General features: G+C 43.7%; 1 protein-coding gene across 3 annotated transcripts in view; it reads right to left on the bottom strand.

Moving 5' to 3' along the window:
* Positions 1-6,224: 6,224 nt before the first annotated feature.
* LOC121594281 (translation initiation factor IF-2-like) overlaps positions 6,225-13,064 on the bottom strand; it is a 68,633-nt gene continuing 61,793 nt past the window's right edge. For all 3 annotated transcript variants that reach the window (XM_041917378.1, XM_041917379.1, XM_041917380.1), the window contains exons 4-5: positions 11,619-11,777; positions 6,225-7,334 (exon numbers count right to left, since the gene is read on the bottom strand). In XM_041917378.1, the coding sequence (XP_041773312.1) occupies positions 6,520-7,334; positions 11,619-11,777 (974 nt within the window). In that variant the 3' untranslated portion in view covers positions 6,225-6,519. The remainder of the gene's footprint in view (positions 7,335-11,618; positions 11,778-13,064) is intronic.

Genomic DNA, 13,064 nt, shown 5'->3' with positions numbered 1-13,064 from the left:
GTGCGTTTTTTTCAAAATTCATGAACAAAGAAACCAGCATGAAGGGGTTTATCTCTATTTCCTCGATTCATTTTGTTTAGTAAAACATGTTTTTTTCATCGCTTTTGTTGACCCGCCTTTTAGAAGAAATCGATTTACATCAAAAGCTTCCGTTTGCGCAAATTTCCAGCCGTCCACGGGAAAAGGATACGGATAATGTTTTGTTTACCTTACCTTAAAGTGGTCTTGCGGTTTCCTATCTACATCTGAAGAAGCTACGCTGTACCTTTATCGATGCTGTTGCCCTTTCAAATACAAAACATCGCCTAACGAGGGTAAGTAACGAACCGTGTCCTTCTGTGCTCACAAAGTTGGTAAGATCCAGGAAAAAATCTCCCAGTTGTTAACAAATTTGTCCTGCGCTTGTGGCACACAATTGTGCACAATCTTGTCGTGGTGTATGTTTCCTGTTCGGCTTTCCGCTTGTGCCCGCTGGTGCTCGGAATATCATTGCAGCGCGTTTCGGAAGGCGGTACACGGGCAAACTTAACGAATTTATCCTAACGACGGGCAACGACGATGATGATCTATGCAAATTTTTGGCTTCAACGTGCCAAACCGGACAGAGCGGGTGGAGCGTGTCTCATTGAAGGTTCGACAGTACGGGGGCCCGATATAACGACCTTAAAAGAAGCGCTGGGATAGGGAAAACCGGAGCAAAACCGAACGGCTTGTTAACCATTTCCGTATGCTAATGTATTCAGAGCCGGGTACGAGACGGGTACGGGTGTGTTCGATGGGACAAAAGTGGGAGTGGGATGTTGCTGGAAGCGCGTAGAAGCGGGACAAACTGGGTAAACATATTTTCGGTGCAATTGCCGTTCTTCTTCTTCTCGTTATTTTTGAATTAGACGGACGAAATGGCAGTTGAGGTTTCTTTTGTAGAACGATAGGAAATATGTTTTTATTTACGTTTTGTATAAAATAAAACAAAAATTGCATGGAAATCTAATAATAAAAATTGAGTGATTTTCTTAGATGCTGTGAGTGAACGCAATTTATTTCAATATTAATGTCGTTTGGAAAAAAGTTTTTTTTAATGTTTCAACGAAGAAGCTGATAAAAAGCTCCTTTATAGAGAAGTAGACAAGCCACTATTCAGGTTATATTAAGGTCCTCTTGCAGGCCGACAAGAAGACAGACAGCCGGGTATCATGGTACCAGCGCGTTTCCATGACAATCGCTCGAGGTCTTCGGGGGCACGGTCTCATCATCATCTTCGACGCATTTGTGAAACATTCTCGCACCACTTGCCGTGTACACTAGCCGTACTTACTACACACCTCTCAGTTACCGCTCATTAAAACGCAAACAGTGGATCGAAATGGAAGGGAAAACCCCCCAACGCTAGAAAAACATTCCGCTCCGGAAGACTCCGGGCGTCCCTTCTTTTTTGGTGAGCATAATACGTTCCGGTCTGATGTATCAAACGCACCGGCAGTGAGAGAGGAGTGGGTAGAATGGGAAGTTTGATTGTCACGAAAAAGCATCGACCACACTCTCCACCGTTCCCCTACAACAAGAAAAGCAGAAGGAAGTGGATTATACCCCAACCGCCGCCAGCCGATGGTGGGATGGTGATGATGGTGAGTAGTAGTTTCGTTTTTGCGTCCCTTCACTCCCTCTAAAACATGGTAATTTGCATTTGAAAAGCATGTCAGCATTGCGGTTAAATTTTGCCAACAACTTCACCTACCTTCTCAACCCAAAAATAAAAAAAAGAAAAGAAAAAAGGGCTCGTATGTGCCCCGTACTCGTGGCTCTGGCTCTGGGAAAGCATTTGCCCGCTGTGTTTGTTTTGTGTTGCTCACGGCTTGCTGTGTGTGTGTGCGGGCAATGCGGGCTATGGACGAAGTTTTGCGTACCATGAAAGAGCCGTATCGTTCGACGGGTGTGTATGTGTGTGTGTGTGTGTGTGTGTGTGTGTGTATGTATGCATGTCCTCTATGCTGTAATATGTTTAATGTGCCACACACGACGGACACATTTTCTGCACCATCGATGAACATCTTTCCGACTGCGTACGTTTGTTACTGCGTACTAGTGTGTTAAATGTGTGTGCCGGGGCTACCGGCATACCGGTGGGCCCAACAAAATGGGCTGCATTACAGCAAGAAAGGGAGGAAGAACAAAGAAAAGAAACCCCGAACAAATTAAAGCCTCCCCTATATATCAGCTGGCCTTGCAAACAAAAGCAAAACAGCGCTAAGTGGCGTTTCTTGTTGTTTTAGTAGCAGTTGCTCGTCTCCCCGGTCAACCAGCAGCAACAGAGCAGCAACTGCGAAGGATGGGCTCCAATTGCTTGGCATGCCTTTTTACTTCTGGGTCTCACTATGATTTAGAGCGCAGAAGGGGTCGTGTGTCTGGGGTCATTTTTTTAGAAAAACTCCCGACAGCCGCTTTCATTTTGCGACGAATGGAAATGAAAAATGTCTTCTAATTATTCGGAAACCCGTGTCCACGCTGAGGGCGCGCTGAGCCCATGATGTGTGGGGGGCAGTGGGAAAAGTGAATACAAAAGTGTGGAATACACGGTGCACCAGCGACCGGAAAGGATTGAAGCAAAGGTGGGCAGAGAAATTTAAAATCAACAGTGCAAGGGTTGCTTGGATTATTTATGGGCGGTACCGTATCTTTACTGCATTGTTTTCGTGGGCGCTTAATGTTTTCATGTACCAAGCCCTCCGTGTAGGTAGCGGTGATGAAACGTCTCGTTTAAATTAGCTTACAATGCAGCTCCTTTGCTGTGCTTTTGTACCTTTTAAAATTGGCTTTATTTCTTTGTACGTGTCGGTAAAACGTTTTGCTGTGTTTTACATGACTTATTTGCGTGATTATTTCATTGTTGATGACTTTTAATTACGTTCTTCGGTACTGACTAGTGATGGGCAAAATTGATCTGCAGCCGGATTTGGATTGATCCGTATCCGACTGCTTTCGGATTCGAATCCGGATCAACTCCAGACTTTGTAGCGGGGATGGCTGTTTGGGATGGAGCCTTTTAAGTTGTTGGGTAAATTTCACCATCCTTTGTCAATTATTCAACACAATTGTTGACAATTATTCGAATTATTTGTTTGAACGATGTTTAGAAAGAAGAATCCAAACGTATTGAGGCCGGGGGATATTGTCTGTACTCGCTAGTGTAATTTTGATTTTCACTATCGCATCTGGCGGCGGCTGACCGAAGCATTTTGCCAAACAATTTGTAGTCGCTTCAGAATATATGTTATTTTTTCCATGTTTTTCAATTAAACTGAACTGGAAAAGCTTTGTAATTGATAGCTTGATATGTTGTGGAAGTATTTCAGCCATTTCCGAACCAAAAAACGATGAAAAACTACTAAATTTTGAGATGCGGCATGATCATTCTCTCGATGACCAAAAAAGCTTCCATCAGCCGCCGCCAGATGCGCTAGTGAAAATCGAAATTACACTAGCCAGTACGGAGAATGTAATTTGTTTAGGGATGCAAACCATTAATCAGGAGATTTAACAAAACAAAAATCTGGAAACAACCAGAAAACCATTGAAAACCCAGGATATGGTATTTTGTCGGTACGCACATAGACGATCGAATTTTTGCTTATATGTGTGGCTATGAATACAGTAATGTTAGCAAAGAGCTAGGGTTGCTTGCAAGTTTAGTTTTGTAGCTATTTTTGTAACTATTTTGCTCTTTTATTTTATTTCTTTTATTTTGCTTTTACTGATTTTTAGTGTAACTATTTTTGTACGAATTAAGCATGATAGTGAAGCACGGATGCAACAGGTGCCATTTGGATTCGATATTTATTTCGGAGTCGGATCCGGATTAAGAATGTTGGAGTCGGAGTGGATTCACGAATCCAATCCGGAGCTCCCATCACTAGTGACTTGACTTGACTTATCCGGCGCTACAACCGCTTTGCGGTCTTGGCCTGCCTTCACTATTACTGACTGTATATTTTCTTCCATCAGAAAGGTTTTTTCGTTTAAAAAAAAAAAAAAAATTTGCACCTCAATCTGTAAACTACGCTAATTTAATCCTCCATTTAACAATTTACAAAGCAAAAAGGTAATGGGGAACTTTGTTTCCTTCTTATAGTTTGAGGGTGTACCAGTGCCTTACTAGTGGCTTAGTTAGTTTAGTTGCTTTATGACTCGCGTACACGTTATCCCGGAGGGGGTCAGCGTTGCATCCGGTCGGTCGGTCCGTTTGCTCGTCGTTATTTCATTTTCCAGCAGCACCAAACCATTTCCCCAACTGTAAGCCAACTGCACAACCACATCCGTACGAGAAGCTTCGGCACACACTTCGCCCTGCAGAAGCATTTTGTTGCTGCTTTTTTGCTACCATTTTTCACTGTCGGAAAACAGGAAACCCTTTTTCCACTCGCGTGTACACGATGTTGCGGCACACGATGTAACTTTCCATCTTCATCAACTTTTACCGGTGTAGGTGTAGATGAAAGGCATATGAGGGTAGGTGGCAGCAGGTAGTAGGGGAGCTTGCAAACGTTTCCTTTCGCTGAAGATACATAAAAGCAAAGGGAAGGAAAAGGCACGAATGTTACTCACCTGTGACCTGTGACCCTTTTGAATGAGTGAATGGTGGTGGTATGAGATGGTGAAAAACACTAACCCCACAACCACTCGCTGTACACGCTCTCTGAGGCTCTCTTGCGCGCTGGAAAGGAATTGCTGACTTAAGATGCAAAGTTTAATGAAAATAGCATAGTTTTGTTTCGCTTCGAGTGGTCGCACACTGGTGGAGTTTTTTCTTCTTCTGCACAAAAAGTATTCGGTCATGCTCTACATCATACAGCACTCGAGGCGACAGGGGAGAGTACGCGTGGTAATGGTTCGCGTAAAACAATGTCCACAAAGTTGGATCCCGTTTCCGGTAGAAATAGTTTTCCCCTTTTTCCCACTCCCAGAGCGCTTCAACACCCATCCAGCTCCATGCCCGAATGGTCGATGTATTGCAATCAAAAAACTTTTAATTAATTCCAGCAGACAATTTTCGATCAAGCTGACTGGGATGGTGCAGAATATGGGAACGAGTGGGTGGCATTGTGGCCGGCATGCCGAAAGGGGACAACTGCGAAGCCACTGCGAGCAAACTATGATGGAATGCCCGGTAGTGAAATAGTTCTCACGAAACAAAATAGAATAATTCTCCGCCTCTCTTTGCTGGCGTTCTGCCTGCTCTGCCCTGCCCTGCAGAAAGGGCACAAATGGATAGAAAAAGCATTTTATTTGTGCATGAACAAACTAAACCGAAGGTCGTAGGTTTGTGGACGGTGGGGAGGCAAAAGGAGCGGGCCCGGTGCTACCATCGTTATTATTGAGAGCGTTTGGTCCGTGAGGTCAAAGTTGTTGTTTCCTCCTTTTGCTTCGGCACGGATGCATCCGCAGGGGCAGCGACGGGACGGGAATGGATTGTTTGTGCTATTCTCTTCCTCCTTTGCACTGACCGGTATGCTACGAAGAATGGGGGAGAAACAATGCACACAACGAACGAACAAATGACCGGTATGAAAGTTGGAACATTGTTTTGCGACGGTGCTGGTAGTTTAAAGTTGCTCGAGGCTAGGCTAGCACGCCCTTGTTACCTTGCATAATGCCGTATTAGGGTATGAGAATGAAACGAATCAATAGCAGTTTCTTAATTGATTTCTTTGAGGCAAGTAATTGAGTAATCTCATCGATGTTGAATATAGCATAGTTTTAGTACGATGCATGTTTTGTCTCTGTATTTTATGTTTACAGTTTTATATTTAAGTTTTTTTTTGCATGAGATACCATGCAACTCCATTAGCTTTGAAAGTTTAAATTTACAAGAAAAAGGAAAAATATAATTTGTAACTACATAAAAATAACGTACAAAAACAGTACAATTTTTTATAAACTATCATATTTCACTCTCAATGTTGATTGCTCTGTATTTTTATGCTAGGTTTTTATTTTTGATACAAAGTACCAGGCTGCTCCATTATGTGATTGTAATTTGAAAAAAAGGGTAAAAGATTAAATTTAATTTATTAGAAAAAAACCTCTTCAATTTATCAAACAACTAGTATAAATTCCTTGAAATATCAAAGTCTTTAAAATTTTACTTACCGTGTGAACATTTCATCGAAATACTTAAATGCTAAATCATTCTCAACGCTCAACGTACCATTCAGTTTTGCTCGCGCGTGTTTCTGTGTATATGTTTTATTAGTCACAGTGTTATTATGGTATAAAAAAGTGTAGATATTTGTCTTTTAATCTGGTTAATATACTACGACAGTACACAAAAAAATAAAAATGAAAAAATCGGAATTCGGCGATCGCTGTCAGCAGTTACCCGTAAAACCCTACAGAGGGCGCATACGTCGTTAGAGAGAAACTGAAGCAATTCCTCAACAGCGTGAATGTGTTACGTTTGTAATTATTTTAGTGCATTGTGGGGAGTATTTTAGTATGGTAGCTATCCAGGAGCGCATCTCACACCTAGTCCCGGTTCCATCCATAAGCAGGACGTTCGGTGGAACGGGTACGGGCAGCCGCATTATAGCTGCCATAGTTCTGCGGATACGGTACGGACTGTGCCGGTGCCGCTGCATACTGCTGATTGTAGCTACTGGCCGATGTGCGCTGATCCACCGTCACCGGATATCCCCCCGGCCCGATGGAAGTGCCGGACGAGCCGGTTCCTGCTCCACTGCCCGCCGGCTTATTCTCGGAAAACAAACCACCCAGCCGCTTGTTGTCGATCAGATTGCGTGCATCAAACAGGCCGCCCAGCCCACCGGCACCGGCGGCCCCACCTGCCGCCGGCCCGATGCCCAACCGCTGATTGATGTAGGTGCCGATCTGCTGCTTGACCGCGTTCGAGACTGCGTTCTGTACACCGCTCAGGATTCCACCGAAGAATCCACCGTTGTTGGCGGGTGCGGCCGGTTTGCGTGTCGGTACGACGATGTTACCCCCTGCACCGTCAAACTGGCCACCTCCATTGTACGCACCGCCACCACCACCATTGTAAGAGCTTCCTCCTGCACCACCTCCGTTGTAGGAACCACCGCCGCCGCTGTAGCCACCTCCGCCATTGCCTCCGTAACGGTTGCCCGGGTTGTTGTCCGTCGGCAGCGAAGGGTAGAGTGAGGGCCCAGCCGGTTGCGGTGGTCGGGCCGGCGGAGGGGTTGGGCGCTGGCCGTACGGATTGTTAGGATTCAAACCGAGTGTGCCGAGCACATCGTCGTCTCCAGGGCGACTGGCCGGTGCGGAAGGCTTCGGACCGTTGTTGTACACATTGCTAACTCCCTCTGCCGGCAAGTGGACCGAAGCACACGAGGCAAACCGTTGAATGAAGTAGAAGGTAAAGTCAAAAAAAAAAAAAACGAAACAAAAGAAAAACATAACAAATACAAAAGCCAGTTAGTGGAACATGGGATGGGTACAGTTGGCGTACGGGGACAGTTACGCAAAACAGAAACTAAAGCAAGGAAGGAACAGAAAGCGATCAAGGTCAGAACATACATGATAAGCAACAGAAAGTAACAAAATGTGTCTTTTTTAACATAAAATTTTGTTCTTTGTTTTAGTCTTCCGCACAAGCATTCTCGCCGGAAAGAATCCAATGGGAAGAAACAACCGGTATAACCAATTAGAATATTATACAAAAATGACAAGGACAACTGCAAAATAACTACTAAGAATAAGTACACGAACGTCATGAGCACTAAGCTATAGAGAAATGAAAATGGATAAAGGTTAGTAGATGAAATGAAAGACGAAATACAGTAGCGGCTTAGCTTTGATTTACTAATATTTTCACATTTTCGCATTCTGCGCAAAGGATTTATTTACATGATCATTATTTTTTCCACTACAGGAAGGTGCGGAACAGATGTGCTTTGCACGGTTCGAGCCCATTGAGCGCACGCCATGTATCATAAGCGAACGTGGACGATACAAAGAAAAGTAACCAATGTTACATTATTATTTCCCATTCAAAGAAATCTAATCGGTAAGTATACTTCAGTCGAATTTAGTCGAATTTGCATAAAGGTAAGTAAGAAAGCAAAAACTTTCCTTCCCAACAATTGCCAACAGATGCTCAGCGTTAGCTGAACATCACCGGAACATCATCCCTTCCCCGGGACTTGGTAGGACAGTAAGTTAATGCACCGTGTTTACAGGGCGGACTTACATAATTATGTCATCGTGTCAGACAACTCGGGCCTGCTGTCGGGCCACTGATACCGATGCTCGAATGCTTCATAGTTTAGGACGGGATTACGCGCTGTCTAGCAGCTTGCATCCGTTCAGCCACAGAAGGAGCGGTTGGTGTACACGCTCGGCAAAGTCCTTTTGGCCTGCTACACGGTGCAATGAAAAGCACATACCATTTCTGCATGTCGTTCGCTTCTGATATCACGGTCGTCCGGCTCGGTAAAGCTCTGGGACCGGCACAGCAGCACAGCTTTTCCCCAAACCACTCTTTCTATCAGTTCAGATTTACCATTTTTTAGCTTTTTTCCTTTTTGTTCTCTCTCTCTCTCTCTCTCTCTTTCTATATCCACTTCCCTTTTTCTACTTATCCCCCTTAGCTTAGTATTCCGGCCGTGGGTGGCTTTGCCCCCTGCTCAGCTTCTTAATACCTTACACACCACATACTGGGGATGGGCGAAGACTCCATCTTCGTCAGATTTGTGTCACAAATAATCTTTCTTAAAGAATTTGCGTGGTGTTGCAGTGTTTTTTCCCCTTTTAACTTTTAGTGTTAGGTCATATTTTTCCTTGTTTTTCACATGAAAATTGCTTCGTGTAAACACGGTGCACATCGTATGGCGGCTGCCAGTCAACGAACGTTAGCCCTTTCGTGGTAGCTTTCCTACACACACACACACATATACACACTCTCAACACACAACTACACACACACAAACACACTCGTGTGTATGCTGCCACCGTTTGCCTTCAGATTGCTTCGCATTGCCTTAGGATCAGGTGATAAGGCCTGCCGAATTACACCTTCTCTTTCACTTTGCTTCCTTCCGTTTCTTTGTAGTTTTTTTTTCTCGTTTTTTATTAGTTTCCATTCGTTATCTATTCTCTACTGCTCGTTTGCAAAACCCTGCAGCAACTGGTCAATAATTTTGTGTTTGTGTGGTTTTAGTTTCATTTAAACATTAAGTTGTAAATCTTGTATTTAAAGTTTTCCTGTATTCCTTTAGTGTTTAGTCACGATTTGTTTTCGTTTCTTTTGTTGTTGTTGTTGTTTTTGCTTGTGCTGTGTGTGTGTGTTTTTTATGTCTGGTGGCTGGCTATGCTGGGACAGTATTCAACATGTACTAGTTTTGGTTTCCGCAACTCTGAATATGTTGTGCAATTTGAACTTTCACGTTTAGTGGAAGATTGTTTCGTTTTATTCTTTTATTTTCATATTACCTCTTGCCTCATAGCTGTTGTGTTGGGTTGTGTGTAAAATTGAGTTTACCTTATGTATCTATTCCCCAGTTGTTCGAACTAACCCTTCACCTGTTTAGTGTTAGCTTGTTTATTTAATAAATCTATACTTTTACTTCTGTTAGTAGACTCTGCATTGGTGTGTTTGTTAGTTGTTTTTTTTTATATTTTCCCTCATGCTTGATGGTGTACGATTGGTTACCGGTTACAACAGAGTTCCAGTGTGTGTGTATGTGCCTATTTAACGGGTTTGGTGTTAGACTTTAGTATTAACATTGGTTTGGTTTGCTTAGCACAAAATAACGATTGCATCAAACAGTCACCTCTCATACTCAATTGCTACGAATAAGTGTTTATACCTTTGCAGATTGAATTCGGGTGCACGTAGCTCAACGGTTATTGTTGCTAAAGGGTGATGCAAGTGATGTAAAGAAGGTAAAGGTCAATGTGTGTCTGTGTGAGTCTGTGTGCGGTCTTGTTTATATCTTACAACGTCTACGTAGATCGCTAACCCCCATTCCAGCGGCACAGTAAAAGCGCTCCAGCTAAAAACAGCTCGTTCGTTGATTGCTAACACATAGTTTGGCCATTCTCTGCTACATTTCATCCTCATCACACCAGTCAGCCGTCGAACACCATCATCCAAACAGTGTCTAACACCTGTAAGTCTATGTGTGTTTGAGTGTAACTATTAATTTTTATGTTTTTCTTCGTATTTTCCTCTTTTCTTTATCGATCTTTCATTCGTTTTGTTTTCCCTAGTGCGATAATTATTAGCTCTTTTTAGTGTGTGTGTTTTTTTGTTTGTTTCACATTGCTTTTGTTTTGTTTAAATGATTAGAACCGGTTTGTCGTTGTGTTAGAAAATGTACAAAAAATCCATTTACAATTGTAGCCCAACTAATTCATTCTTTGTGTACTTGTTTTTCACCCACCCAATAAACATCATGGTTATTCACAAGATGAAGATATTAGTAAAGGTGATAAAGATCAAGAAGGGATGAGGAAACACAACATGAAGGAACAGACCAGGAAACTAAGAAGGACAAAACAACGGACTAGAGGGAATGAGGGAATTATAAGGAGCCGCTGGTACTACTACAGGAAAGGAATCGTAAGACAGGGACGGCGATGGACAGGAGGGTAAAGAGAGTGAACAGCAGTGGGCTGGGTGCCCGGGTGCCGGCTCCGTTGCGTGGCCGCTTTTCCGGCTGCTTGTTGTACAGGAACTGGTTCCACAGGCTCGGCTCGGTCGAGGTGGGGTTCGGGTTCGGGTTGTGCGGATAGAACGGATTGTGGGGCGACGCGCCAAAGTTGAACGGTGCCTGCGGTATGACCGGGGGCTGGTTGAGCGGTGGGTAGAGCGGCTGGAAGACGGCCGGACTGCCAGCGCCGGGCTGCTGCGGGTAGCTGCTGAAGAACGGCGATCGGGTCGTCTGCACGCTGCCAAAGATGTAGTTCGGGTCGATCGGCATGTTCGGGTAGTTCGGGTCCTTGCTGCCCACCACCTTGGTGTTTTCCGGGGCCGGATTTAGACTGAGCACGCCTGCAAAAAGGGTGGGTGGGTTTTGATAGAGGCTCGCGAAAAGTTCACTGCGTTTGCAATTGTGTAGAGCGGGGAGGAAAACTGATAGCGGGAGGCATTTTAACGGGATTGGTATAATGCAAGTTGCCACTGTATGGTTTTCAGATGCATCCCAGAATGTGATTCCCAACGAGAAAGTTACTGTTACAGATCATGCAGTATGTGTTTTACGTCCAAAACACAGACAGTTTCCCACAACTTTCCTCGTAATGTACCATGCATTTTAGGAAAGAGACAACTCCCAACTATCCTTAAAAGGGAGAGTATAATCTGAAAAAGTAAAAACACCTAAAAAAGCTTCCTGTTCTTTCGCTTGCTTGCCCGAAATAGTTTCTGTCTTGGTAAAAGGGAGAAAGAGAGACACACCACGAGCCTGGACAAACTCCAAAGAGCTGCCCTGCCCGCAGCGTTACACGTTACAAATGCGTAACGTTGCAAGATCACGGAAGCAAGGGGCAAAACGCACTTAAAAGTAACTAACACTAAGTGAGGAGATAAAGATGGAAGAGAATATATGGTTTGGGAAGAAAAGGAATGATGAATTTGAATTTACCGCTCGGGCCGGCACTGACGCTCGGATCCGTGTTCTTTTTGCAGGTCGGGTAACGGCCACAATCGTTACCCTCGCGTTGCCCAATCGAGCAGGATTCGTACGCCATCACGCACACCTGGCTAGACAGGCAACCGATATCGCCGCAGGTACGTCCATACTCTGTAATAAAAGCGGATCGCGGTCCGATCGCAGACAAAAGACGAAAACAATAAAAAAATGATGCAAAACAATTGAATAAGCAACTAAAGTGGGTAAATGCCGGGTGTGTTTATTGGTGAATTTAGTGTAATAGTTGGATGAGGAGGGTTTGTTAGTGTAAATTATAATACGGAAAGGGAAAGCATAGAACCACCTTGCAAATGAAAACAAAAAAACGTAACAAAACAAAACCAAAACTGACGCAACGCACCGACGACAATTCACGATATCGTCCGTTTGGTGTTCCTGCAGTTTTGTTGCAGTTTGGGGTTTGACTTTTGCTAGTGTTGTATTTACGTTTCCACGTTCGCCAAGCGAATCATGTTGCAAATGTTGCTGCGTAACGGCATAAATATTCGCACGATTTGCATAGGGCATAAATAGGTTTATTATGTTAATGTGTGCAGGATGGAGGGTGTCTTTTTTGTCGACCGATGCACTTTCTGGCCACTTTGCCCGAGCACTAGCCGTTGGCTACATTACTCCTGCACATCGGGCAGCGTAATGTTTTGCCTCGTGAGTTGAAAACAGGCCTTGTTGTGTGGGTGAAAGAGCAAGAGACGGTTTTGCTATAAATAATGTTTTAAATCATGTTTGCAATCTGGAAGGCATGATGAATCGTCCAGTGGATTGATAAACTTAGGAGAGAGAGTGTGTAGGTTAGAAGTGAAGTGAACTGTATTTGTGAGTGTAGATTAATCCCATAACTTTGGTGTGTATAACATGAAAGACGTAAAATATGTAACATAAGCTAAATGTTTAGAATTTAAAGGGTTTCAGTAACACATAGTAATTCTTTTTTTAAACCTCAACCTTAAAGCATTCAACTTTTAGCAGCTGACATTAAAAAAAATCACTCAACAAAGCATCAGTGTAGCAAACTCTCCACTTGATATGGATCGGTTGTGTATACATATTGAGCAACATCAGCGGTGGCAAAAAAGCTTCCCCTATGAACAGTGTCAATTTGTGCTAATGCATCAATAATTAATTGTCAATCATTATAATGATCCGCGTTGATACACTCGGCCAAACACACGAGCACACGCCGACCAGTGTACCGGTGTTCCGTTAATTATAAATGATAAACCCCTGACCCACTGGTGTGCCATGTTTTCACAAACTCTTCACGCCTTTTTTTGGATGCATTTGGGATTGGCAGCAGCGGCGTAATTACCCACATAAAATGATCCACCAAACGAGAACGGGCTGACCGTTACTGTCGGCGTGTACTATCAATCCGCTACC

The sequence above is a fragment of the Anopheles merus genome, chromosome 2L (genome assembly GCF_017562075.2).
Source record: "Anopheles merus strain MAF chromosome 2L, AmerM5.1, whole genome shotgun sequence".
NCBI lineage: Eukaryota > Metazoa > Arthropoda > Insecta > Diptera > Culicidae > Anopheles > Anopheles merus.
Note: the sequence above shows the minus strand (reverse complement) of the source record. Positions and strands in the feature narration are given on the sequence as shown.